A 24,690-nucleotide genomic window follows, 5' to 3' on the forward strand; every position below is an offset into this window, starting at 1 on the left:
TGCAAAGATGTACAACTCACTCAAACATTTCTACACAGGTAAGAATTGCAGTTGATTGTGTTAAATATGCGTTAAATGGCTATATCCCTCACAGATTAATACAGTTTTATCTTCTAAACAAGATATGCATAATCATAACCAAGATAACTATCTTAGTATTAGTTTAACTGGATATTTTATGGCAAATATTACCAAGAATTAAAGTTGGACTATAGGTTCATTGTTTTAAAACAGATTGTCTTCTGCAATGTAGTCTATAAATATTAAAATGAAATATGAAAAGAAATGTTTGAGAGGCCTGATCTGACTAGACAAGTGGAAAAACAAAGCAATAAGCTAAATAAACACGATGTTATGTACTGTATAACAGCTGGGTTATTTCTTTGAATAGCAACTGATTCAGCAGTTTTTAGAAAGTAGATCAATTATGTGCTAAAATAAATGTCTTTCCTGGTGGAAGATGACTATCCAATTTTCTGTAGATCCTATTGATCAGTCAGCTTTATTACAACCCGTAACTATAAATCCTAAATCCACTGTTCATTGCACCAAGAGAGCATCTAATGTTTATTGACTTAACAGCAGTAGAGCAGTGATGGGAATATCCTATATGCCAGGAGTTCATTGTAATAACAATTGCTTTTGCATGATGTTTTTCTGTTACCATTAAATAATTGCCATTTTCAGAAATAACTGTAAAATAATATTTAAATACATTTTCATAGTTTTCTTATGCATTGCGTTCACATTTAATGATGACATTTTTTTTAGCTGATACAGATTTGCGTCAAAATTTGTGTTTTTGCGAGTAGCAAAAATGTTTGCAAATAAGCACTAAAACTTGCATGCTCATTGCTTGAGCAGCTCCAACCTGGCCCAAGGAAAGTCACGATAATGAAGCTTGAATGAATCCAAAACTTTCGTACTCGGCGCGACAATACGATTTTGTCGCACAAATTTTGTTGCAAGGTACGAAATTGGCGCACAAGGTATGAAATTGGCGCAGAAAATACGCTTGGAGCATTCGAATGTGCATTAATAAATGTCCCCCTTAATCTCATCTGCTACTTATATGCTCATATTAACAGCCTGTTTATTTCCCCTGTAAAGATGACACATCCTGGATGGGTCCTGCTTATATTACAAAAAAAACCTTCCACTATGGTTGTCTTCTGTAAACCACCCACTAAACTTGCAAAGATTTTTTACTAAATTAATAGTGGTATATGAAGCAGTGCCACATTTGTTTTCTTAGTATGAAAGCACTTTTGGAGACTTAAACAATACATCCTTTAGTGTCATATAATTTCTACTACAGTCTCAGTATTAACCATTTTGCTATGAAAACTTGTTTCAAAGACAAATCTAATATAGCCCCATATAATTTTCTCTTTAGGTAGTCCAAGACTAGTTTCTTGATTTTTTTTTCAAAAATCTAAGTTGCCTACAGCTAACTTCAGTATCTATTATTTATAAACCATGGAAGGTAGTGCAAGCTCATTAAAGATACATTTATGACATCGACTGACTTCTCCTTTAAATTATTTAAGGGGAAGCACATAATTAGCAAGCTTTGGAAATTACAAGCTTTTGGAAATGTTTGGTGTCACTTTTATTTCTAGATAACTCTATATTTCCACTGCAGTTAGATTACTTCTTTGTAGATATGGCTCTTGCCAGGCCTGTCCATATAGCTTTCTAGTACAGGAATAGTATCTTTTTTCCAAAATGCTTAGGACCTGGGGTTCTCTGGATAAAGGATCAACACACCTTATGTCTGCTAAAAAAAATATTTAAACATTAAAAAATAGAGTTGTTTATTCCATCAATAGGAATTCATGCAGCTTATTGACCATAAAGTTCAAGGTATTGTTTTATTATTACACTGAAAAAGGAAATCATTTCTAAAAACTAGAAAGGGAAGTTTGAGAACAAACTTCATGTTGGGTTGAAAAACGTGAAGTCATTGAATGAAATCTGATCTGTTGTTGGCCCCACCCACTGTTTCTAACCTTGGACCACAGTTATAAAGTAAAGCCACTGTGCAAAGTTTGGGAATCCTGGTTTAAATAGTGTCTGAATGGCAGCAATTTAAATTTCCCCACTGAAAGTCAACTCTGATTGGTGGCTCCGCCCACTTTTTCTAACCTGCAACTGCAGTTACCCAGTGACTAACTCTGCAAAGTTTAGTGACCTAGGATTAATATTTACAGCATTTTAAATTTAAACCAATAAAATTCAATAGGTAAATTGTGATTGGTGGTTGGTGGGTGTGCCCACTTTTTCTAACCTTGAGTCGAAGTCACCCAGTGACAAAAAGTGGGAACCCTGGCATAAATAGTGCGAGAATGGCAGCATTTTACATTGAAAGTAAAAAGGTGAAATGTGATTGGCTGTTGGTGTCTCTGCCCACTTTTTTCTAACTTTGAACAGCAAATACCCAGTGAGTAACTCTGGAAAGTTTAACAGCTCTGGAATTAATACTTAAATAATGGCATCAGTTAACATAAATAAAATGAAATTTAATGGGTGGAAATGTATTGGCTGTTGGTGGCTCTGCCCACTTGTTCTAACCCTAAATATGTAGTCAGCCTGTGACTGAATGTGCAAAGTTTGGGAACCCTGACATAAATAGTGTGAGAAAGGCAGCATTTTAAATTTAAACCAAACAAATTCAATAGGTGAAGTCTGATTGGCTGTTGGTGGCTCCAACCACTTTTTAAAACCTAAAAATGCAGTCCCCTAGTGGCCCTGGTGTTAATACTGTGAGACTGGCATCAGGTTGAATTTCCCCATTGAAAACCAATAGTTAAAATTGCTGTTGGTGGCTCCACCCACTTAAAAAAATACAAAAAAACCTTAAATGCGTAGTCACCCAGTGCCTGACTGCAACATTTGGGAGCCCTGGCAACAAAAAAAATCAATAGGTGAAATCTGATTTGTTGTTGGTGGCTCTGCCTACTTTTCAAAAGTAAAACCGCAGTCCCCTAGTGACCAACTGTGAAAAATTTGGGGACCCTGGTGTTAATTCTGTGAGAATGGCAGCAGGTTGAATTTCCCCATTGAAAGTCAATAGGTAAACTCTGATTGGCTGTTGGTTGCTCTGCCCACTTTTTCTTACTTGGTGCCTAACTCTGCAAAGTTTGGGGACCCCGGTGTTATTACTGTGAGAATGGAAGCAGGTTGGATTTCCACCAAGTCAATAGGTAAAATCTGATTGGCTGTTCACTGATTGGCTGTGCGCTTTTGGGCATCCAACAATCATCATATTTTCATTCAGGCTGACCCCATGACTATGTGATTCAAGTTTGGGTGTGTAGTCTCAGAGCTGTAAGATTGGCAGCAGTTTCAATTTCCCCATAAAAGTCAATGGGTAAAATTTGATTGGCTGTTGTCAGCCCCTCCCACTTTGCATTTTTTAAAAAAAAAACTTGAATGTGTAGTCACCCAGTGATTGACTGTGCAAAGTTTGGGAACTCTGGCATCAATCCAATAAAAATCAATAAGTGAAATTTGATTGGCTGTTGGTGGCTCTGCCCACTTTTCAAAAGTAAAACTGCAGTCTCCTAGTGACCAAGTATAAAAAGTTTGGGGACCCCGGTGTTATTACTGTGAGAATGCCAGCAGGTTGAATTTCCGCCAAATCAATAGGTAAAATCCGATTGGCTGTTCACAGCTCCTCCCACTTTTGGGCATCCAGCAATCATCATATTTTCATTCAGGCTGACTCCATGACTATGTTCAAGTTTGGGGAGTGTCGCCTCAAAGCTGTAAGATTGCAGCAGTTTTAATTTTTCCCATTAAAGTCAATGGGTGAAATTTGATTGGCTGTTGTTGGCCCCTCACACTTTGGGGTCATCCAACAAATTTCGCTGTTTCATTCGGGGTGACCCCATTATTATGTTATTCAAGTTTGGGGGCTGTAGATTCAAAGCTGTAAGTGCGGCAGCAGTTTGAAAATCTTCCCTGTCAAAGTCAATGGAAAAATTGGGGTGTTCGGAGCGGCGCGATCACTTAAAAAAGCACGAGCAACCTGCTCCTCTACAGGACGAAGAAATATGGAGAGTTTGGGTGTTGTAACCCTAAAACTGTAGGAGTAGCGTTTAGAAAATGAGGGGCGCTAATAATTAGAATAAGAAGAAGCGGAAGAATAAGCCGAAGTCGAAGAACAGTATGTTGGGGTTTTCAACCCAACACAATTAGCTTTTATACATTTTCTGGATAACAGATTTTGGGATAACTGTACTTTTTTATGAAGGTTAGCTTAAAAGCAAAGTGCAAAATACATGTAAATTCTGTGAATTCTGTGAATCTAACCACTGTATTACTGAGATCTATTTACAATGTAATAATGTACATTTAACATCTGTACTTAGGCCCACACAATATAATTTGTAAGACATATTTCTGATGGAGAAATTACCTTTTCACTTGTATTCTCTTAACTATGACTGTGTGTAGAGACCTTGCTTTCCATTCTCAAGCAATAGTTTCCAAATCATCAGGGCAAAGGACAAAGGAAGCTAGAATCTCTTGGGGGGAGGTGCCAAGTTTTAAGCAGTCACCAGTGATTCTAGTTGGGACAGGGTTGGACAGTGCCACTGGGATAATGGGAGAAATCCCACTGGGCCCTGGTCCTGAAAGCCTTGCCATGCAAGGAACACTCCAGTACACGGGTAAGATGCAAAGGGTACAATTAAACATAGGGGTTATGCCCTTTTGCATCTTGCCTATGTGCTGGAGTGTTCCTTGTATGGCCATTTAGTGGACGTGAAAAGCCAGGTGTGCATGTGCACTTTCTTTGGTTCCTGTAAGGCCTTGCTACATGTTCAGGATGTGCAGTGGCATTTCAGAGGTTGACAGATGGTCATCTTAGTAGGTCCTGCTCATGATCTGGGCTGTGCGGCAGGACCCTTGTCTTCATGGACCCCCCTTTCCTGTCTGGAATGTGCATCAGCGGCAAGGTTGGCACAGCATCTTGTCCTGGTGGACCTTGCTACCTGTCCGGACTGTGTGTCAGGGGACAGGGCTCCTTGTATTTATAGTCAATGCTTCCTGTCTGGGATGTACAGCAAAGTAAATACCAGGGAACTTTGTCCTGATGAGCCCTTCTGCCTGTTTGCTGGGTGCATTGAGATCTTGTGTTTTACTTTAAAAAGTAGCGTGCTTCGTCTCCTATAAGTGGCTGCTGGAGTGCAATGCTCTTAAACAATGAAAGGTTGAAAGGGGTAGATCAAAAGCAGAATCGGTTAAGGGAAGTGACGAATTTGGGGTAAAGGAAGGTGGAGGATGGTACATACTTGGAGAGAACAAACTGGCATATGGAAAAAGGGGGATGAAGAGGAAAGCTTAAAGCAGAGATAGATATACATGGGGGAATGTAATAAAAGTCCTAAATGGAAAAAAATGCACACAAATAAGAATAAAAATTTGCATTTCACAATGTAATATTGTTTATTAGACTGTTATTGCATTGTGAATTTTAATAGTGCATTGCAAATTTTTTAAAGGAGAAGGAAAGGCTAAATCACTTGGGGGTGCCAAAATTTTAGGCACCCCCAAGTGACTTAGGTCGCTTACCTTTTACCCTGGGCTGGTGCCGCTGTTAGGAGAGAACAGCACCAGCACCAACATTTGGCACCCCCAAGTGACTTAGCCTTTCCTTCTCCTTTAAGGCACGTTTGAAGGCGGTGTAATCTTTTGGACCAAACTTAACAACTTTTTCACTAAAGGAGAAGGAAAGGCATTTTGGCATTTTATTGCCAATAGATTAGCCAAATTAGTGCAAATTTGAACACTATATTTATTATGCAGAAAGCTTTAATACCTGAGTAAACAGCCCTAGAAGCTCAATCTGTTCATTAAGATAGCAGCTGCCATTTTAGCTTTGTCTCTGTAGCTTCCCTGCTCTAGCTCTAGGGGCTGGTACCTCAGATCACACACATTCTGATGGGAGTGGGAGTGAATTCTTATGAATTCTTATGGGAGGGGGAGCGGAAGAAGGGAGAGAGGAGAGAGCTGCATCCAGGCCCCGGGAATGAAGGATTTTTCTGAGAGAGGAAGTCTGATACGGAAGCACATGTTTACACAAAAGAAAAAAAAATCCTGTGTTTCTTTTGATAGAGGACTCAGTGCAGCTTTTCTGTAAGTGTTTATGGCTGTATTTACCAAGACCTTTATGATAAAGTTTACTTAGTTTTTACCTAAGTTAGAAGTTTAATTACATACACTGCACACTGTCACAAACAATAAAATTCGCAAACTTTCTTCCACTGTTGAAAGAGGTTGTTAAATAGTTTCTGTGTTCGCAAAGCCTACATTAAATTCGTATAAAGGCAAATTTGTTTGCACAGAGGCCTAAATTTTTGATTTGCACATCATTTTTCTGTTGACAAAATTTATTACATTTTCTACCCCATAGAAAGTAAAAAAAAAAGCACAGGAAAAAAAGCACAGGAAAAAAACAGCGTGCTGCTAGCTGGGATTGTGGTACCTTAAAGTTAGGTTGTCTGGGGGGCCGTGGGTACCCCATCCTAGTATTGCCCTGGTGAGTGCATGCACATTGAAATTCAAATCTTAAACCATTCCTAGCAGTTTACATTTTAGCGCATTCACAAAACACTTATATTGGGACATTTATCAAAGCATATCAATGTGTCAATTTCTGAGAACATGTTTGACTGCTTTAAGCAGTTACTCTCCATTCTGTTTTATAGAGTGTTAGAGCTTAGATGTAACAGGGAGTACATTAAAAAAATGAGCATTTTCTGGGAAACAGTAGGGAAAGTTAATATTTTCACATATATAAACATCCTGGAAGAGCACGGACTTATCAAACTCACACATACAATACATTTAAGTACATGTACAATACATAAGTACATTTAAGTACATTCAGTGGTTGAGGACCAGGGTAGACAAGAAAGTAACAAAACATAACAAGAAACACTCTTTATCTTACTATATATATATATATATATATATATATATATATATATATATATACTGTATATATATAAGAAACATGCTGTAAAAAAAGACAATTTTCATTAACCATACTAGTGCAAAAAAAATCTACTTACTTAGTGGGTCTATAATCTGGTATAGACCTGTCCAGTGAAATCTTGTCACTGAGGTAGACATTGTAGCCATACTTTTCATGTGGTCCTTTGGCTTTCTCAACTTCATCTGGAGAGAGTGTAGCTGAAACCCCACCTTTTCCTCTGCCCCCATAACCTTCAATAAGACCAAGTGATTTGGATAAACCTATCAGACACAGAAAAACAAAATATTATCAAAATTCAGAATGCAGCTGCTATTCTAGGCCATATCAAAGTGGTTGTTCACCTTTAAATTCACTTCTAGTAGTGTCTGGAGAAGGATATTCTGATCCTTGCAGCTGTTCTTGTTTTATTAATTGTGTTAATGCAGTGCTGTCCAACTGGCGGCCTGACCCCCCCCATCCCCCTCCGTCTGGCTGCTGTGACCTTTTTGTAAGTTTAAATGGTATCAGTACTGAGATTAACTGTCCCCCTGCATTGTTCACACCTCAGATTCAGGCTGTAAACTCCTGTAATGTTTACACCTACAATCCCCTGTGTTGTTTACACTTTCAAGTCACTGTATTGTTCCCTTGTTCCGCGTCCACATTGTTCACCTCAACAAACCTCAGACAGACTGTAAGTGCAGCGCCAACATTGTGTCACTGTATGTACTGCCTGCCCTGTGATGCCAGTGTGTGCCATACTCTGCCTGCCATATGTTGCCTGTGTGTATCATACTCTGCCTGCCCTATTCTCAATGTGTGCCATACTCTGCCTGCCCTATTCTCAATGTGTACCATACTCTGCCTACCCTATTCTCAATGTGGGCTATACTCTGCCTGCCGTATGTTGCCTATGGGAGCTGAACCTGGCAGGGGTTTGTTCTGGAAGTTTGTTAGCATTTGGAACTAGTCATTATATGGTCCCTAAGGTGTGTAATTATGTGCTGGGGGTTGTTGTGCTATCCACAGGGGAGGCATATGGATTTAAGGGCATGTCTATGACTTTTCTTTCTTTTAATTTCTTTCATATATGACTAAAGGGTGATGTCCCTACAGTGAGCAACAACCATTTGGGTTTTTTCTGCACTACCAACATTAATGTGGATATGGTCTTAAAAACTCTTGTGATAACATGGGTGTGGTATGAAGTGGGTGCAGGTTTAAAGGGGAGTGGTCAAAACTGGCTTCCGTTATCAACCCTCCACCATGTAGGCCAGAAAATTTCTGGCCCTCGGTACCACAGAAGTTGAACAGCACTGTGTTAATGTTTAATTAATAAATAAATAGTAATGTAAATGAGAGAATGGAATCTAAATAGGGGTGGGCTTGAATAAAAAGATAATAAAGTAACAATACAAATAACATTGTAGCCTCACAGGACAACAATTTGTTGACTGCTGACCAGAGGCAAATTATTTAAAAATCATTTAATAAATGAAAATCAATTAAAAAGTTGCCAAGTGATCAATTTTATAATAAAGTAAAAGTTAACTTAGAGGTAAACAATCCCTTTAATAGAGGAAATGAGTATGTAGGATATTTTTTTTTTAACTTAGTTACTTCTGCAAAATATATCCTTGTATCCAATACTCTTTAATTTCAACAATTTACATCCCACCAGCAAACCCAATGACGCAACTCCTATTTAAAACATACTCTTGAATGACTGACCTTTCGTTACTGGTTGAACTTCACCTATCTAACCAAGATCTAAGTGGAATAGGAAGTACACAAAACATAAAAATTGCTTAGACACTATAATGCACCACGTGAGCACATTCAAAAACATGTATTTCCATGCTTTCTCACGGTAAATATTTCTACTTTCCACACCTCTGAGTTCCTTGTTTGCATACCTATGAGGGTGGGTACTTACAAATGTGAAATCTCTTTTTATATTAATGAATCTCTTTTTATATTAATGCCCATAACTGTATGGGCAGAGCATTTTCTCATCACATATCCATCAACATGCAGAAACAAGAATTATAAACGGGAATGGCAAAATATATACAGTGTAATACTTTTCATTAGAATTAAGAACAAATGTAAAATTCTAGCATACTGTAGGTGCTGGCAAGTGCATCAGTAATTGGTTGGATGTTGGGAGCTGCATGGTGTTCAATCTCCATCCTGATAAGCAACATGGGACTACTGTTTACAAGCAAGTGAAATGTTTTTTTTCAAAGGACATCACTCAGAACAAGATTTATAGAATGGAAAAAGAAAATCACATTTGAAGTTAAATCCTTGCGTGTTGTGCTGTTTTTAAACTATAATCCCCAAACCCCATTTTCTAGTCTACAAGCTGCTTGCACTCCTTACTTAAATATCAGTATATTCCTCTCACTTGTCCTAGAGAAATCTGCGGTGACTTAACATGAATATATTTAACAATAGTGGTTGTATTATCCAATATATATAGCATATATTAAAAATGGTGTGTATATTGTAACATACATATACAAGTTTCATACTGCCGGTTCCATATCTGAACCCATTATTCAAAGCAAACATGACATAAAAACATTAACAACAAATATAAATAATGGTTATGTTTCACTGATCTGATTTTTCCTCTTTTAATACTCATCAAGGTGATTTTTGTATGTGAACATACTGGCCATGTGAACATTACTGGCCATGTGAACATTACTGGCCATGTGAAAGCATAATGGTGAGTAGCGATGGGCGAAACGTTTTGGCATGGATTTGTGGCGTATTTCCACGTTTCGTCATTGGCGTTTTTTCCTGAAATGGATGAAAAAATGAACCACGTGTCCAATAATTGTCGTCTGCGTCAAAAAACTTGTCGAGCGTCAAAAAACTTGTTGAGTGTCAAAAGAATTATTGCCCATGTCAAAAGAATTCGCTGTTTTGCAAATTTTTCTGTTTGTAAAGGCTCAATCCATTTACCTGGCTTGTTTTTATTTTGCTATTAATGGTAATTATGTTTTTGCTAAGGATGTACCAAATCCACGCTCCTGGCCGAACCAAATCCTAAAAATTGTGTGACTTTTTGTCACGTAAACCTAGAATAAAATGCTAATAAGGATTTGGTTCGGTATTCGCCCGAATCCTTTACGAAGGGCTTGGGGGTTCGGCCAAATCTGAAAAAGTGGACTCCCTAGTTATTGCTTTTTTAACTTTTGGAACCCAATAAAAAAATAATCTGGATACAGTAAGTATCAAAAACATAATTGGTCCACACAGTTATCTAATTAATCTAATCTAATTCTCATTTGATCTTTATACGCTTCTTAAATTTAATAATTAACATCCTGTAATCTGGTGAAAGGAGCAATAAAATAAACAAAGTTTATCTTTATCTCTACTTTTCTGCTTCTGATTTTCCTTCATTGGCTGTTAACGGCTTTTGGCACAGCAAGTTGCATATTTGCAGAACAGTTAATTATTCAAGCTTGCTCTCCCTTGGTAAAATCTATGGACACCTACAGCTCAGGACTCAAATAATCACTTCATACTTCTCAACTGAAAACTTGTAAACTATAGTTTTCATTCTGTTTTTCATGCTACAGTGCAATCAATGTTTCTGGTCTATTACTGTAACATCTCTGTAGCAAAATGTATAGATAGGAATGCTAATCCAGAATATTATATAATAATCTGCCTGCCCTTGTAGGGTGAGCATTCTACATATAAAATGGAGCTGCCTTGACCCCCATACTTTTTTTGTTGCTTTTTTTTTTTTTGTTGCGGTATTGGCTATACCACACATTTTCATGTTTATTCCACCCCACCCAGTCCCTAAAATCTATCTGTCTGTTCCAGGATTTCAACTTTTGTTGTTATTTTCCTCTCATTCCTTCTGATTCTGAAGCCCTTAAGAAAGTGAAGGAGTTCTACCTTTATTTTTCTTATCTTCTGAAATGCTGCTATCGACAACAAGGGATTAAAATAGATTACTTTTTGGCAGAAATAGTGAACCAGTTCCAAATGGAATTATTGTAAAACAATTTCTCATGAAACACCTGTAATTTTAAATTTAACCCTTCCCCTAAAAATCTCCCTTTCTTGATGTACATGGCTCTCTAGAGCAGCTTGCTCCAGATTTTTAACCTGACACAAGGGTAGAACCCTGCAGCCAACTACAGGTGTGAGTGCTTTATAGATGGGCACTGTAGCAGTTGCCAGTGTGCTTACTCCAGCTCATACAGTAATAAACAATACATGAAAAGCAGAGCGCCTTTCAAATGTATGTTTGTTTGGCACATTATTAAATATCAATCAATATCAGTTTACTGTGTAGAAAAAAACAACAACAAAAAAAAACGAAAATATAAATATATATATATATTTACAGGTATGGAACATGTTAAACACACCAAAGCTGATTAATACTCCTGATATTGATAATTTAGTTTTGAAAACTGCGGAACACATAGTGATTGACTGACTGTTAATAATTTTGGCATTAAATGCCTTTAGCACTTGACTGTGCAATGTATACCTACCAGAACATTTATTTTATGTTCTAATTTTTGTTAAAATTAAATAAAAATATAGTCAAAAAAAGATTTAAAATTTTGAATTATTTGATTAAAATGGGAAGTCTATGGGAGATGGCCTTTCCATAATTCAGAGCTTTCTGGATAATGCGTTTTTCAAAGAAAAACCTGTATACTGTATCCACAAGCTTGTAAGAGAAGCCACCATCAGAATTACAGGCTTGTTGTTCTACTTTCAGTTGCTTAAAATCCCTAAAACAGATTACAATCTTTTGATTTAACACTAAACCAAGTGACTTTAACACTTGGTAAACCATATTGATTTAAATGGTAGAATTTTCCTACAAATAAGGAAGTGAATCCCTTGGCTTCAAGGAATTATATTGTGCTTACAGATTCTTCAAGGGCAGTCCGCTATACAATCTGCTCATAAAATCAATATGCGTAATGTTCTAAGCACCTGAAGCTACAGTAGGTTGCTGTCCAGACCTAAATTGGCTCATTTACTAATACTGGGCAAATTTATGCCAGTTTAGTAACCTCTAGAACAGTGATCTCCAACCAGTGGATCAAGAGCAACATGTTGCTCACCAACCCCATGGATGTTGGTACCAGTGACCTCAAAGTAGGTGCTTATTTTTGAATGTCTGGCTTGGAGGCATGTTTTGGTTGCATATAAACAGGTGTGCTGCCAAACAGAGTCTCCTGTAGGCTGCCAGTCCACATAGGGGCTACCAAATAGCCAATTATAGCTTTTATTTGCAGAACATTTTCCATGCTTGTGTTGCTCTTCAGCATTTTTATTATTTGAATGTGGCTCACGGGTATAAAAGGTTGGGGATTCCTGCTCTAGAAACTAGTATGCGGTTAGCCTGGATCAGGTTAATGCAGGTATATATAACAATGAAGACAAATTTCTGATAGGCTTGTATGGCCTCAAGCTGGCCATACACATTCAGATTTTTGTCTTATTCCAATGAACGTTCAGATATCGGTCGTACGTTTAAAGGCAACAATCTAAAACTAACATTCATACTGGAATTGTAGAATAAAGCCAAATCTGAACTTGAAATGTTGGCAGACACCAATTGTACGAAAGTGACTTCCATTGTAGGTCCCCCAAGGATATTGTCCAATACACAATACATGTGCAGATTTTATCTTTATCCGACCAAAATACTATAACCTGGCTGATCGACTAAACAACAGATCGCCATTATATTTAAATTATCGGGACAATAATTTGGAGCCCACACATGGTCCAATAATACAAAACTAGGTTTTGTACGATTTTATAGGTATGTGTACGGGCAGCTTTAGTATACTCAAGATTATTTGCTTGGTTTTAAAAAACCCAAGTTGATAAGATGATTCAAGCACCTCTGTATGTGGCTGCTTTACATTTAGCTTATATTTATGGTTCATAAGATGTTCTTTTCATGCATATTTGCTGAAACCTGCAAGGTAATAATTGTTCTGTTTTTAAACAATGCTGGAACATAAATTAAAAATGCTTTTTAAAAGCATTAAACCTCTTTATGGTGTATAAATAATGACATATCTCATATTATATTTGAATCTGAGTAATGGTACATTATCATGTAATGAAAAGAAGATTTACTTACTTTGAACAGATATATGTTAATTTGTACTGTGGTGCCAAATGACCCAACTAGAACCTAACCAGGAACACTGACAATTACCTCAAGAAGATTTCCCTGAAGGAAATGTCATTGCCTCAATCACTTGAATGGAATATTTATTAATGGGTGAAAGTGGGCGATCAGCATTAATAAATATGTCCTCTACAGTAGTATTGCAAATATCTCACTACATAAATTACTGCTTCATCAACCTCATTTGAAATCAAATTGCCCTTGACAACCCATATAGCAGACTGATTGAACCTATATGGAATATATTCCATTTGTATATATGTCAGTTCTAAGACATGGCAGTCCATAAAAGGATAGTTCACCTTTAAATTAACCTTTAGGGCAGGGATCCCCAACATTTCTTACTCATGAGCCACAATCAAATGTAAAAAGACTTGGGGAGCAACACACGCATCATAAAAGTTCATGGAGGTGCCAAATGAGGGCTAAGATTGGCTATTGGGTAGCCTCAATGCACACTATCAGCTTACAGGAGGCTTTATTTGGTAGTAAATCTTGCTTATATTCAACCAAAATGTGTCACCAAGTCAGGAATTCAAAAATAACTACCTGCTTTGGGGACACTGTGAGCAACATCCATGGGGTTGGGGAGCAACATGTTACTCATGAAACACTGGTTGGGGATCACTGCTTTAGGGTGATAGACATTAGATACTAATATTCTGAAACAATTTTAAGCTAGTCTTTATTTTTGTCATGCACAATTCCAATCTGGAATTGCACTTGCAATGTGGTTCCTAGGGTCCAAATCAAAAAGTAAAAAATTAAAAATTGAAAAGTTGGTATAAACATAGCATTAAGGTAAAGAAGAACTAACCCTTTAGCAAGATTTATACAATGGCAGATCTGTTAGATTTATTACTATTATTATTACTTTTATCCAGGAAGGCTCTACAAAGTAAGGGCATAGAAAACAAGACAAGTATTTTTCAAAGTAAAATCTAAAAGAAAAAAATAAAGCTACATATTAAGCAATGAAAATATTTCAATAAACAGAATTAAGAAGTCCCAGCTTATATTGGACCATTCTTCTGCGCTGGTTACTTGACCAGAAATGCCAACAATACCCCAAGATGTTAACTTTCTCTCCATCGTATTAGGTAAAAAAACAATCAAGTCCTGTAATTTTAAAGACTTTTTATTATCATATTTCACTGAAGAAGTGGAATGAGTTGAAGTTTTATATCCAGTTATTACTGTGACCTAACATCTCCATAAATGTAAAAAACAAAAAACTAATATCACTATTGTTTGATTAAACCATATACTGTATCTCAAGCATGAAATGCGTGAGTATAGTTTTTCAGACAGAGGACAAGGCTGCCTTTCTTGACTCTGAACATATCAGTGCTTATGTGCATTTGAGTGATTTCAGGACTCTTGTTAGAAACTGTTTCAGTTAATATGACACTTTGCAATATTTTGTAAGTTTTGTGTCACTTAAGTTTTTAATCACTTCCCATCCAACTTCTAGAGCTTGAGTGACTATTGTTTGTTACACCTAATTGAATCTATAGTTTAGTGGACTGTTTTGATATATTTAATATTACCAATAACCAGCTAGGCAAATCACATTGTAGGGCATGACTAATGGATAAACTGATAAACAACTGAAATATTAAAATTCAGTATTGGCTTGCAATCAGTTTAATCCAATTTGTGGAGGATTTATCATGAAAATGAACCTTTACTTAATTGACTTTAGTTACATTTTCTCTCAAGGTGGCCATGCACTGGTCAATACCCTTTAGTATGTGATTGATTTTATTTTACGGTCTTAGAATGCAGCACTACAAACTATTGATTAAGAGGGTCACCAGTGGAGGCTTATACTTTAATGAAATACAGTACCAGTATCACCAGTGTCAGGCTGTTGCATCTAGGAAAAAGCAAGGAACGGGAAACCTGGTTCAAGACCAAGCATCAAGGCACCTGGAGGTTAAACATTATCAATATCCAGAAAACAAGGACAAGGTCAGGCCAGGCAGCAAGCAAACACAGTCAATAAACAGACATGAGTCAAGAAACTGTGAAATCTAAAGATATAGTATGCACTAAGGAATTTACAATGAAAGTTGTCACTGGTTATTTAAACACCATGGGGCTGATTTACTAAGACACGATTTCGAATCCGAATTGGAAAAATTCCGATTGGAAACGAACATTTTGCGACTTTTTCGTATTTTTTGCGATTTTTTCGGCGTCTTTACGATTTTTGCGTAAAAACGCGAGTTTTTCGTAGCCATTACGAAAGTTGCGCAAAGTCGCGATTTTTTCGTAGCGTTAAAACTTGCGCGAAACGTCGCGCCTTTTAAGTTTTAACGCTACGAAAAAGGCGCGACTTTGCGCGCAAGTGTTAACGCTACGAAAAAATTGCGACTTTGCGCAACTTTCGTAATGGCTACGAAAAACTCGCGTTTTTACGCAAAAATCGTAAAGACGCCGAAAAAATCGCAAAAAATACGAAAAAAATCGCAAAATTACCGATCATTACGAAAAAAACGCAATCGGACGCATTCGGCCCGTTCGTGGGTTAGTAAATGTGCCCCCATGTGTCACTCAAGTCCATATATATTACTTTTGTAAGTTCTTCTGTCTGTGTGGTTTGCACATTCTACTATAGTGGTTTAAAGGATAATGCAAGATGAAAAGGCATCCCTGACAGAATCCCTCAAACTTTGCAGTAGGCTTTAATTATTTTTTTTTGACTATCCGCTCTGGTACCCCTGGCCACTCCATCTCCAAAATGGCTGAAAACAAACTGGCTGCAGACTGCACAGTCTTTATTTGTGCACCATGAAATGCACATGGTAGAGCACCTCATATATACTGTACATGGCATGTATATACAAATGCATGTCCCTCTTGAGTGCACTGTACACTTATTTTTAACTGGCTTCCACTTCCCAACGTATATGGAGCAACCCGCAACCATTTTTAATTCAGAAGCACTGGAGCAGAAGTGGCTAGGGATATTGGAGAGGTAGGCAAAAAAACATATATAAAGCCTCTTGCAAAGCTGGTTATTTTGAAGATTCTAACAGAATCCCTAACTTATTGTAAGGACCAGCTCCCAGAATCAGAGGCTATAACATGTTTTAATGCAAAGTAGTCTAAAGAATTTTTGAATAAACTAGTGGCCATAACAATCTATTGGAGAGCCACATCCAGACCATAAGCCTTCAGTTGGACATCCCTGGTGTAAAACAAATGAAATAGAGAAATGTATAAATTCTCTTTTTCATTATTTTATTTATACTGTATTTTTAACATATGGTATTTTTCGTTTAGAAAAAATGCTTACAAAATACAAACATTCAAAATTCTAAATTATTTTTAAGTGTTAGATAATATAATATAAGCCCTGAATTGCATAAATACAATGTGAATTCTGTTAGTCTAAATGTATTTATCCTATTAGAGCAGCAGGCAGTGTACATGCAATAGTAATGTTAAAGACATGCTCAACTAGATTAACATTAGTACAACATTATGCTAACCATTATATACAACATAATCTATGGTATAATATCCAGTGCTCAATGCTCCTTAATTTAGAAAATATTAAGACCTGCTACGCACAAATTCAAGTTTCTCTTATAATAATAAGGAATAAAACCTTATGTAAATTCCTAAGTTTGTATGCTTCAACAGTTTTAAAAAGTTACAATATTTATCATGCAAGACTGCTACAAAAACAAGAAGATTCTAATATTACTAGTCTTGAATATACTCTAAAATTAAGAACTTATGGAAACATAAGTCTAATTTTGGGCATTTCGGTTTTTATGGCAGAGTAGGCCAAGTCAACAATAGAGTCTCTCAACTAATTTCCTAAATAATAAACCTCTAAGCACAAAACAATCCTGTTTGTCATCGCTAAAAACACGTTCTTCCAAGCCACCAAACAATATAATACTTCACTGTATAGATTGTATAGCTTAAAAGTTACTCGGTGAAGAAATTTAGATAAATGTTACCCACCAACGCCACATACAGTTATTAGACTCCCCAAGCACAAACACATTGTGCCCTGCCAGCCATTTAACAAACAACATAGTTATAGTAAAAATATCATAGTTTCATAATGCTTCAGGTCCAGGCTGACTTGCTGTAACAGAAGGAAACAACATTTCTCTTACTAGAAGCCAGTAGGATATTGGCCCATGAGATACATGATATAATCAAACCCCCTAGCCCATGAGAAAAGCTAAAAAAAACTGGATAAGAATACGTTTTAGAACATTTTACCTTTTGAAGAGGTAAATAAACATTACATTGTGTGTCTGTACTAAAAACAAGATGTTGGTTCTAGAAAACCTTACCTGTGAGTCATTTACAAGAAGGTGACAAGAAGTGCTTATGAACACAAGATTGCAGGGTGCAAACATTCTAGATTTTCAAGGCAGCAGCTGAATATTAAACAGGTAGATTGCTTAGCTGGTAACTAGGGAAGGCTTGGAAATCAGTCTTAGAAAAAAAGGATAGGTCAGATGAAACACTGCAGGCTGAATCAAACCATATACTACATGAGGATCCTTTAATTAACCACAGTAAATATCCCAGTTTAATACTGCACATTTATCAAAGTACGAGTTTGAATGCCGAAATGGGTAAAATTCGGATAAAATACAATAATTTCTGATGATCGGAAATGCTTCAGAAAAAATCGTAATAGTCACGATAATATTGTAATGGTGTTCTGAAAGTCACAAAATTTTCGTATCCGAATGATCGTAAACGGCGGAAAACCTTTCTGACTTTGATCCTTCTGTGCATGTTTTTGGAAGCCTCCCATAGGACTCAATGGCACTCTGCAGCTCCAACCTGGCCCAAGGAAAGTCACGATAATGAAGCTTCAATTAATCCGAAAATTTCGTACTCCTTGCGCCAAAAAATACGCACAGTTCAAAAACTTTTTTTTTTTTTACAATTTTTTTGTATTCGGAATCAATCGTACTTTGATAAATGTGCCCCAATGTGTTGGCATTGATGTGGTACATGTGGTGCATGCCTTTGTAGATAATAATGTCAAACTCATATATAACAAGCAAATAACACTGCATCTGTAGCTATATAAACCAAACATGCAAATCACACCACTATTCATAAAGAATAACTACTTCCAACCTAGACATGGAAAATGCCCCAGGCAGTTCCCAGGACACTGAAAAGAATGCAATTTCAACTATATGTTCATTCATTTGCAGATATAAATAAGTACACAAGTAAATTATTATATAGGTATATGATCCCTTATTTGGAAACCCTCAAATTGCCAGTAGGCCTTCTCCCATAGAATCCATTTTAAACAAATAAATCTTATTTTTAAAAATGATTTGCTTTTTCTCTGTAACAATAAAATAGTGCCTTGTACTTGTACATATACTACCCTGCTACTAACCTGCATAAATCTATGTAGGTGACACAACAATCCTAGTGGGTTTATTTAACATTTAAATGATTTTCAACAGGCTTAATATATGGTGATCCAGATTATGGAAAGATCCCTTTCCGACAAGCCCCAGGACCCAAGCATTCTGGATAATAGATTCATATACATAGCATAACCTACATTTTCAAAGAAACAAAAATAAACATGATTATAGGCTAAAAGTAGTTCATTCTGTTTAGAGATTTCTTATAGTACAGAGTACAAGGATGTTTATTATCTCAGCTATACTTGTTACTCTCATGTTGCTATTAAAGCTATGGATTTATTGTTATAGCAACAGCTAAAGAAATTTTACCCACCCAGAATTAATTTTTAATGGTTAAAATTTGCCATGCAAGATTAATATGCATAATCTCCATATGAGAAAATAGCACTGAAAAGAGTCCTGCAAAAATGCAGCAGTTCGGGGAAATGTCCTTAATGCTATAAAAGCTTCCTGGCACTTAAAAGATACATTTTTGCATTAACCATGAGCAATTAACCTTAGTAATAACCTCAGTCTATCTATTTTAACTTGGCAATAATTCACCATAATAGCTAATAACTGATATTATTCCAATCACTTAGTAACGAGAAAGATATTAAATGCAAATAAGTACCTTCTTTACTTAGTTTGCATAATTATCTCTTGAGGTCACTGAGGTTATATCATAATATGACGGAATGCCTTAGTTCCCTGTACTCTAATTAAAACCTATTGTCACATGGTAGACTTCCATTTCCCAATGTGGCACGTAACCTGCTCTTGGGAGCAAGGTACAGTAACAGAATTAATAAGTCAGCAGATAAAGGGAAAATGAAAAAAAAAATACTCAAACATACTGTATATGGCATTAAGATTTGTCAATGTTGTGTCTGTATAGAAGGTCTTAGGCCAGGAGTGGCCAAAACGTCGATCGCGGTCCACCAGTCGATCCCCCATGGACTTCTGGTAGATCACATCTAAGCCTGGAAAAGCGGAAGTGCGGTGTGAATGTGGAAGTGTGACGCTTTTATTGGGTATGTGTACATACGCAGGGAGGAGCCAAAGTCGATCACTGCGCAAAAAATTCTGGGCACACCTGTCTTTCTCTAAAGTGGTACAGAATGGAGTAACCAAATGAATGTGGTGCAGTGGTAAAAAGACAGCAATCAAGGGTCTATATTACATTTCATTACAGTGCTAATACATTAAACTGTGTGACTGTATAGATGATACTTCAGTTTTTTTACTTGTTGAGTTCCTTTTAAATGCAGCAGCTAAGCTAAACTACAATTGTACACTAGTGTTATATACAATAATGTGACGCATATAATTATTTCCAAATAAAGCTGAAATTACAGGAAGAATTCAATAACTACAATACTTGATATTTACAGTACTACGCATTTAAGTTCAACATATAAAGGCCCAGTATATAATAATGTTTAAGTTTGTTCTTTGCCACATTGGTCTAGTTTAATCTAGACATTTTGTATTTATTTAGTGGTACAGAAAACACATTGGAATGAATATTTTGTTGTACAGTTGTGGGTTACCATAGTAACTATTATACAACTAAAGTTACCTTGAATTGTTGTAGGACTGCCATTGTTATGGGTGACCTTAAACCTCCAATCTGTTTTTTCTTAAATTTCATTTTATTGAAGAGTGAACATAATTTAAAATAAAACTAAAGAGAAAACATTTTTAAACTATTATAAAAATGAAGTATCCTTGAATTGTTGTAGGACTGCCATTGTTATGGCTGACCTTAATACTCCTCTCTGTTTTTTATTTTATTTTTCTAGCATATAAATATAAATCAAATCTAATGAACTAGGCAGATAACTTTAAAACATTTTTAAACCTAAACGGTTTCCATTGAGTCAGTGTTTCTACTAAGTCAATTTTAAACCATCATTTTTTCAGATTTTCCCTTTTTTTCTTTAACAATAAATCAGTACCTTGTACTTGATCCTAACTAGCCTTCATAATTCCATATTGGCAAAGCAACCCTATCAAGTTTATATAATGCTTAGGTATTTTTTTTTTTTTTAAAGTAGACTTAAGGTATAGATAATAGATCCCATACCTGTATAAAACCATGTTTCACAGAAATAAACAGTATTGTGCATATAATGCTTTGTGGTTTGTGCAAATTACACTTATGGATATGGATAAATTTGAATTGCTCTTTATAATATACTGACTTGTAATTTAGAGATACATTATGCAGCAACATTTTCAGAATCAACCTTTAGTTTTCAAACAAACAGCAAGTGACTACATTGCAAATGAACACAAACAAGAGCATGTCTGTCAAATAAGACCAGAGTGGCTGCCATTCTCACAGAATTGTGACAGCAGATTTGATAGCTGACACCTTGTCCTTGACAATCTTGGCAATGTGCCTATGGTAATAAAGTATGTTTAAGATATATTTGACATGGAAGAGAAATATTGTCATATTTCCAACACAGTCGAGAAGTAAGATGAGACATTTGGTTTGGAAAATATTGGGTAGGCACAAAAAAACAGCATAAATTTTGTTGGAAATAAATACATTTTGAGATGCTAGGCAGGATAAGTCATTCAGTACCATTAAAAAAAACTGAATAATAAATCTAATAAATCACATGTGTGCATATCTCCAATAAAAATGATACAAAATTTATTTAGTATTGATATACCATCACATTAAAATCAATTTAAAAATTGGCTGGCCAACCTACCACCATTCACAACCACATATAATCACATTAATACTATAAGTGTACTTTAGTGTACTTATTAGTTTTGGCGATGATGGTTAACCATTGCGTTATTGGTAATCCAGCACAATAATTATTCTAAACACATCCATTATGGTACCAAGGAATGTGACTTTTACAAAAATTCAAAGGTATTTAGAGGGACTTTGTTTACATTTTCATTGTCCGTGATAGGAATTGTTCCTGGTGCCTTTTCTGAGCCTTGTGCGTCTGTTCTTGTATCCTGCTTGTGCTTTCCTGTGTTTTTGACCCGGCCTGCTCCTGACTATTCTGATATCCGTAACCTAACCCCGGCTTGTACTTTGACTCCGATTTCGTCTCATCCTGCTGTTTGATTATCCGGTTGACCCTTGCCTGTCTGACTATCCTTGATTACTGCCTGCCTCGACCCAGCCTGCCTGACTACGAACTTGCCTAATCCTTTTGTACCGTGATCTTCGGCCTAACTGACTTTAACTACAGTCGTGCCCCTTTGCTTGACAGAACTCCTCGCCTTGTTCCTCTCGTTAAGTCCAGGTGGCATCTGAGTAGCTGAGGGCTCCTCCCGAAGCCAAAGGCGGTCACGCTACTGGTGAAGCCGAGACGAGACCAAGGAACTTGGCATCAGTTCTGGTTTAGGGTGCCGACCGTGACATGCAGTATACCTGCCTATATGTGCCTTGGCTAAACATGGACTATCTGTGGGACACTCTAGGTAAATCCTGCCAGTTGGAGGCACTGACTGTACATATGTCTTAAAATAGCACTAAAATCTTGTGCTAACTACAGGGCAATGATAATCATTGGATCAGTGGATCAAAGTTGAAGCAGTTCTGTGGAAGAAATAGACTCCAGCTGATGTGCAGGACTGATCTACATTACCAGAAACATTTAGTTGGAGAGCAAACCAGCTACTGAAAGCAAAGGTACATACTTTTCCACACACAAATTTGTAATTTTTGGATTATTGTCCTCAATAAATACAGTAAATAAACAAGCATTATGTTTTTGACTTATTTGTTTAATTGGGGTTTCATTTCCTATTTTTAAATCAGATCGTGTTTTAGGTCCTATTTATGCAAAAATCATTAATTCAGAAGGGTTCACGTGCACTACTGTATTCAAACACAGACACTTTCATTTAGCTACAGTTTTGACAGTCATCTTTCCTCCAGCAGTTAGAGACTGGGTACAATCTTTTTGGCTGTCATCCGGTATATTTTTTTTTATTATCAGCTAAGCAGTAGATCACTGTTTACTTTTGTGAAATAAGGTATGATAGAAAAAAGAATTACAGTCAAAAAAAGCACCAGATAAACAGAAGGTTTAGCAGCAGTAAACAGATCATACTGTAATAACAATTTAGGAAAAAGAAGTAGTTTTGCTGCTGGTGGATCACGGGGAAATTGGTAATGATTTTACAGCAATGAATGCAATTCTATTGTTTATATAAAATGCCTGCTTTATTCCTGAATATGAAACAACCTGTTGTATTTGCTATCTGCATAGAAATCTGTGTTTTGATAAGTCTTAATCTTGATCTTAAGTGTAAAGTAAATAACTACACAGATGTCTATCTTTTTTGCAGAAGTTTATTTGCAAACATTTCCTAAGAAATTTGGAAATTACAGAACAAAAACTGAGGAAAAGGACATTTTACTACAAGAACAAAACATGATCAATATTATTGTTTATTGACTTAAAAAAACAACACCCTCCTTGCGTGTGAGCCAACCTATACACAGAAAGAGCTCAAGAAACCTGGGTTCAGGGCATTTTGCCTATACCTACTGATTTCCCTGTGAAAGAAGCCCTTTGCTACCTGGCTGCATTCTGGTCTTGCACAAGTCAGAATTAATCAACAAGAGCCATTTTGGGATAAAAATCGCACAATAGCCGCCTTTCCCAAATTTTTTGCTGTAAACTGCGTATTGTTTCACAATTTTTTTGGGTGAAGCAAAGCGGGACAAATTTGCTCATCACTAAGTACCAGCATTGCTATCACTGTTGATTTGCTTTTTCCTTTTACTACTTCTACATCTTTGGATCTCTGTATGCCAGGCCAGTTGGTATTGCCTCAGGTGCAAATACTTCTTGGCCTGGGTCTGAGTGGAAGTGTCTTATTTATACTTCCAACCTAAGCACTGCACAAATAACCTTATGTAATAAAAGGCATGCTTTCCCAGGAGTAATAACCCATAGCAACTTATTCTAGAAAATGTGAAGTAAGTGTGACTGAGTAAATATTTGATTAGTTGAGCCAAAAGTGTGGCGTTTTTACAAAACAATAGGAGGACTATTGGGCAGTATGCTTTTTAAATTTTGACTTGCATTCTCCTTTAACTAAATACCTTAAGTACAGATGTCTAATGCACACCACCCTCTGTCCTTTGCCTGCAGCAGTGTGCTGGAAAAAAAAATGCTGACTTCTCTTTGCAAATTACCCATAATTCTGAGGGGTCTGAGAAAGACCAACACCAGAGCATGCGCCTTGAAATCAGCAGCAGGTGCAGGATCGGTCAGTGCAAGCAAGAGGGAGACAGCAACATACAGAGTAAAGGGACAGATTATGTTGGCGCATGCACAGAGACACTGTATCACCCATAATCCATTGCATCATTCAAGAAACATGGCAGGCGGTTTAGAGATACAGACCACATAATGAAAGTGAATGTAAGTCAGGGAGGCACGTTTACGGAATATAACTTTCAAACCATTAGGTTCAGCTCAGTATAATTTGTTCGTGGAAATAAGCTGGTAAGAAAGGCTTTCCTTGTTCTTTAAAGGCGTGTCAGCGGTATATATTAGACAAGGAAACTTAATATTATTATTCCTAAGTCACTGTGTATATGGAATCCCGGGCCTCATACAGTAATCCAAGTGCAGCATACATTATATTATAATCTTTAATCTAGGGATGCCCTAACCATCGATGACCCTACTTTAAAGAACTGTTTAACTTTTATAACTAAGCCTAAAAATTAATATGGCTAAAAATGCTATCCATGCCTTCAAAGTTGTCCATAGGAATTTGCCGTCTTGTATCTTGTTAAGCCATCACTGAAACTCTCATGCTCAGTGTGCAGCAAAAAATAGAAGCTGATGCTAGGGAGCTGGTTATTAAATTCTGATTCTAATTGCACTGGTTTCTGATTTGCCATGTAAAGTAAATTGGAATTACTTAGCTTTGTATTATGACTTCTATATTCAACAAACACTGTATATTTTGAGTTGATCCCTAAGCTCAGTAACTGAAAGCAGCACAAAGGAAGGAACATCTTTAGACCCACAGATCTGCACTGCTTATAGGGCATTGGTTGTCTTGGGCTGGTA

The 24,690-nt window shown here is 36.6% G+C and overlaps 1 protein-coding gene across 1 annotated transcript in view; it reads right to left on the minus strand.

Annotated features, from left to right (window-relative positions):
• galnt17 (polypeptide N-acetylgalactosaminyltransferase 17) overlaps positions 1 to 24,690 on the minus strand; it is a 180,186-nt gene that overhangs the window by 106,366 nt on the left and 49,130 nt on the right. The window contains exon 2 of the mRNA XM_002935801.4: positions 7,083 to 7,266. Within this exon, the coding sequence (XP_002935847.1) occupies positions 7,083 to 7,266 (184 nt within the window). The remainder of the gene's footprint in view (positions 1 to 7,082; positions 7,267 to 24,690) is intronic.

This window comes from Xenopus tropicalis, chromosome 2, assembly GCF_000004195.4.
Source record: "Xenopus tropicalis strain Nigerian chromosome 2, UCB_Xtro_10.0, whole genome shotgun sequence".
NCBI classification, from domain to species: Eukaryota; Metazoa; Chordata; class Amphibia; order Anura; family Pipidae; genus Xenopus; species Xenopus tropicalis.